Source organism: Morus notabilis, unplaced genomic scaffold (assembly GCF_000414095.1).
Source record: "Morus notabilis unplaced genomic scaffold, ASM41409v2 Scaffold1266, whole genome shotgun sequence".
NCBI lineage: Eukaryota > Viridiplantae > Streptophyta > Magnoliopsida > Rosales > Moraceae > Morus > Morus notabilis.
Window position 1 is genome coordinate 1 of NW_010357930.1, and position 3,864 is coordinate 3,864.

Genomic DNA, 3,864 nt, shown 5'->3' on the forward strand with positions numbered 1-3,864 from the left:
GCGACATTTTCTGAGAGCTTTTCATTGTAGCAGAAAAAGTTAGATGCGACATTTTCTGAGAGCTTTTTATTGTAGAAACCGAAAATTAAAAATTCGAATCGGTGAAATGAACGAAGCCTAAGTTTTCAATTCCAGTTTTGTTAAAGTTAAAAGTTCTCATAAAAAGCACATCTAACTTTTTCTGTTACAGTTAAAAACTCTATCATAAAATTACATCTCAACTCAAATCAACGAACTGAATAAGACCTAATTATATCCAAATGGACCAATCAGACACCACGTACGCACTCTAATAAAGATTTTTTTTTTTCTAAAACATGGACACAAGAAAATATGTGGAAAAAACACAAATAAGATAACGCAAATAAAAAAAAAAAAACACACTGCCATAATTTCCCTATTATTTAATTCCAGTTCTGTTTTCTTCATTCCAAAAAACCAAATTAAGCCAGAAAAAACCCGCAAAAAGACCTCGAAAGAACAAAACTCGACTCATGGGGAAAACCTTTATTGGGTAAATTGCTTGCAAAATGACCTCCAAAGAACAAAACTACTTGATTATTGGGGTAAATCCAACAACGGCAACAAATCTATAAGTTGTATACACGAACAATTAATAGAGTCTGCCACGAGCAATTAACAATTGATCAATCACATGCCCCCACAATGTATGTGTCCATGATATACCGATCAATTAATTGTTGAATGAAACCAATAGTTAACTACAAATAGACATAGTGAATGCATCTTCACTTTTTGACGATTGATATACATACACCAACCGTCAAATTATTTTTAGTATGAGCTTTATATTTCTCTCTTCTTTTCTATTTCTCACTCAGGCATTAGAAACATATCACGACAAAGTTGAAGCACAATCCACACAATAGTTTCCAACATAATCCTTAGCTTCAACAAAAAGATAGCCTTAGCTACATCTCCAACAAGTGTGATATCTCAAGCTGAACTTGAAAAAAGTAGCAACAGTATAAAATCTGACATTTCTTGTCTTTGCACTTCAGAGAACTTAGAAGAAGAAATGCTTTGACACACGAAGGGAAAGGAAAAAAAAAAGAAGAAGGAGAGCAACTCAAAAAACCATAGCAGGCAACGACCCAACGGAAATAGGAAAGGAAAAAGAGGAGGAAAAAAAAAAAACAAAAACAAAACAGAGGAGGCAATGAAAGAAAACCCATAACTTATCTGGGCTCTGATTATAGGGTTCAAAGGAATCCAAACATTGTCCACAAAGAAATCCAAAGAGAGAGAGAAAAAAAAAATAAAAGCAAGAATTTCAACCCTGAACGAATTCAACAACAAAGGGGCTGAAATATCCGGAACTAAATTGGAGCAGCAAACAAAACCCAAAACAAACAAAATCCCAAAACAAGAAAGCATAAAGGAGAAGTTAAAACCTGAAAGAGAAAGAACCGTCCACGAGAGGAAGCGAAGAAGGAAAGCAAAGAACCAAAAATGAGGGAAAAGGAGAGCGTGAGGCGTGAGTTTGTGAGGATCTTTAGTCATAGATAATTGGCTATAAGTTGTGAGGATCCAAAGTTGATCTTAGTATTACTTGATTAAACGGATCCAAATAGTTAAAATCTCTTAGAAAAGTTATGTTCTACAGCTTCATCCTAAAAACGATAATGACACCATCCCATCAAAACGACACCCTAATTTACAAACTACAACATTCTTCAAAAAAGACAACAATGACAATACACACGGAAAAAGAAGCTTTAAACCGAAAATTTTGTACAAAGAGAAGAATAAAAATCATGAAAGGAAAAGTAAATTCTTTAAGATATCCACTGAAGAATTTCTACAAAAATAGTTCTACAATCATTCATTCACAGTTCATAGATTCAACATATCTTTCCTTCCAAACCCAAAATTTAAATTGATATCTAAATGCAGAAGCATAAATTAAAAAAATAAAGTATTGTTAAGTTGACACTATATCAACAATGATTTTAATCACGTTTGATTTAATAAAATAAGTACAAAATAGAAAAAATCACGTTTACTTACCTTTAAATTGTCAATCTTGTCAAACGCACATTGCAGCGCTCCCTCTCCACGCTCAGGGTGCGTTTAGTTATAGTGACGGAATGGTAATGAGAATGGTAATGGGACGAGCAGGCTTTTTTTGCTTGTGGCTTGACTTTTATGATCATACCTATGGGACGAGCAGGAGGATTCTTCTTCCCAGCTGCCTTCTGTTCCTGCAGGCAGAAACAGATTGCATTTAGCTGCCACCACCTACAAATGACGAATACCAGAAACAAGACGAGAACAGAACTCTCCCTCTTTCTCCCTCACGCACAGGTTGCATTTAAAGACCAAAGCTCCCACCTATCACAAAGAGCCTAACAAGAAGAGACTGGCTTTCTTTTCACACATTCCATTAGGAAAGACTACCTGAATAGGCGTTAAGGTCACTACAACTATAAATCCCTCAACTAAAAGCCTGTTTCATTCATGAACTATTACCAACCTTTGATGTTTCTGCAGGTTTGTAAATGCAAAATCACCTAGAGAAAATTCAAACGGAACATAAACAAAACAAATAAGAAACCAACCTGGACTACGGGAACAGGAGGCGTTTCCTTAAGCTCGTGTACAATCATAGACTGTACTGCTACTGCTGCCTGAATCGGAAAGAAAAACATTAATGACTTGACATGATATAAGGTGAAATGATTCACAAGCACCACATTGGTTCCTTTAAGGGGGGAAAAAAAATGAAACCGTGTGAAAGTATTTGTGACTGCCAAAGGAAACTATGTTTGGAAGATAAGATGCTTGGCAATAACTATGTAAAAAAAAAGGGCAACATAATGATCAGCACATTTAGGCTGCACTCCGCAGAAGTTTATTACATCCCTAAAGCATACATAAAAAGCATAAACATGGATGCAAACATACATTTACATGGATGCATAGCAGAAGTAAGAACGAAATCAAACAAAAGAATCAGTAATGCATATTAGAAGGAGAATGTAAAGTGTCATACAGTTACAATCACCTCAACCTTTCTCACGTTGTATGCATTGCATATCAAAAACCACCTTAGTGATTACTGTACCTATATAGGTTCTTTCTGTGGAAGATTGACATTTTTACCGATGTAACTTTCATCGGTTTTAGATTTTACAGACAACGAGGGCAGGGCATTATCTAAACAACATTTCCATAAACACAGAGATACTCATTGTTGCCGAGTAATAGCAGAAATTTGGGCTAATAATCTATCATACCAACTCTAATTGATTCTACTTAGTAATATTAATAACAATCTGAAAATACAATAATCTTAGTTGTTCTCTTACAAGTTCTAATTTTTCAAGAAACTCAGTCTCGTCGTCATCCAAAGCTTTAGCAGGCCCTGCGGAAAAAAAAACAAAAAACAAAAAGAGTGATGAATATTTTACCGAAACTGACATTCTTATGCTACTTTCCATCAAAAGTCTGAAACTTGATTATCCTAAATCACCAGAAAAAAATGTAATTCTAGGGCTTTCATCTTCAAGAATAAGATAGAAAGAAAGAAACATACGAATGAATAATTGAATTAGAGAATTAAAGGACAAATTAAAGATGAGATTCACCTGCTCCTCCGACACGAAATTCATAAGCCTGACGGGGGACCGCGTCGATTCTTCAGCCATCTTTCTTTCGATTTGGAAAATTGGAAATTAGAAATTAGAAATTCAAATTTCTTTCGTCCGAGAAGAGTCTGCCATTGGAACCGAGAAGGAGGTCTCGGAAAGCTTCGTTAGGGTTCGGGAATCGAGGAGAGAGAAGCCGGTGACGGGTGGTGGATGCGTAGAGAGCTCGGAGTTGGTTCGGGAGCTTCGAAGC

At 35.7% G+C, this 3,864-nt stretch overlaps 1 protein-coding gene across 1 annotated transcript; it reads right to left on the reverse strand.

The window, feature by feature from the left end:
- Positions 1-2,033: 2,033 nt before the first annotated feature.
- Positions 2,034-3,858, reverse strand: LOC112095371. Its single transcript, XM_024177204.1, has 3 exons — positions 3,612-3,858; positions 2,583-2,651; positions 2,034-2,225 (listed from the first exon to the last, which is right to left on the reverse strand). Exons 1-3 carry the CDS (start codon positions 3,669-3,671, stop codon positions 2,034-2,036), a joined length of 321 nt encoding a protein of 106 aa, XP_024032972.1. The 5' UTR covers positions 3,672-3,858.
- Positions 3,859-3,864: the final 6 nt, after the last annotated feature.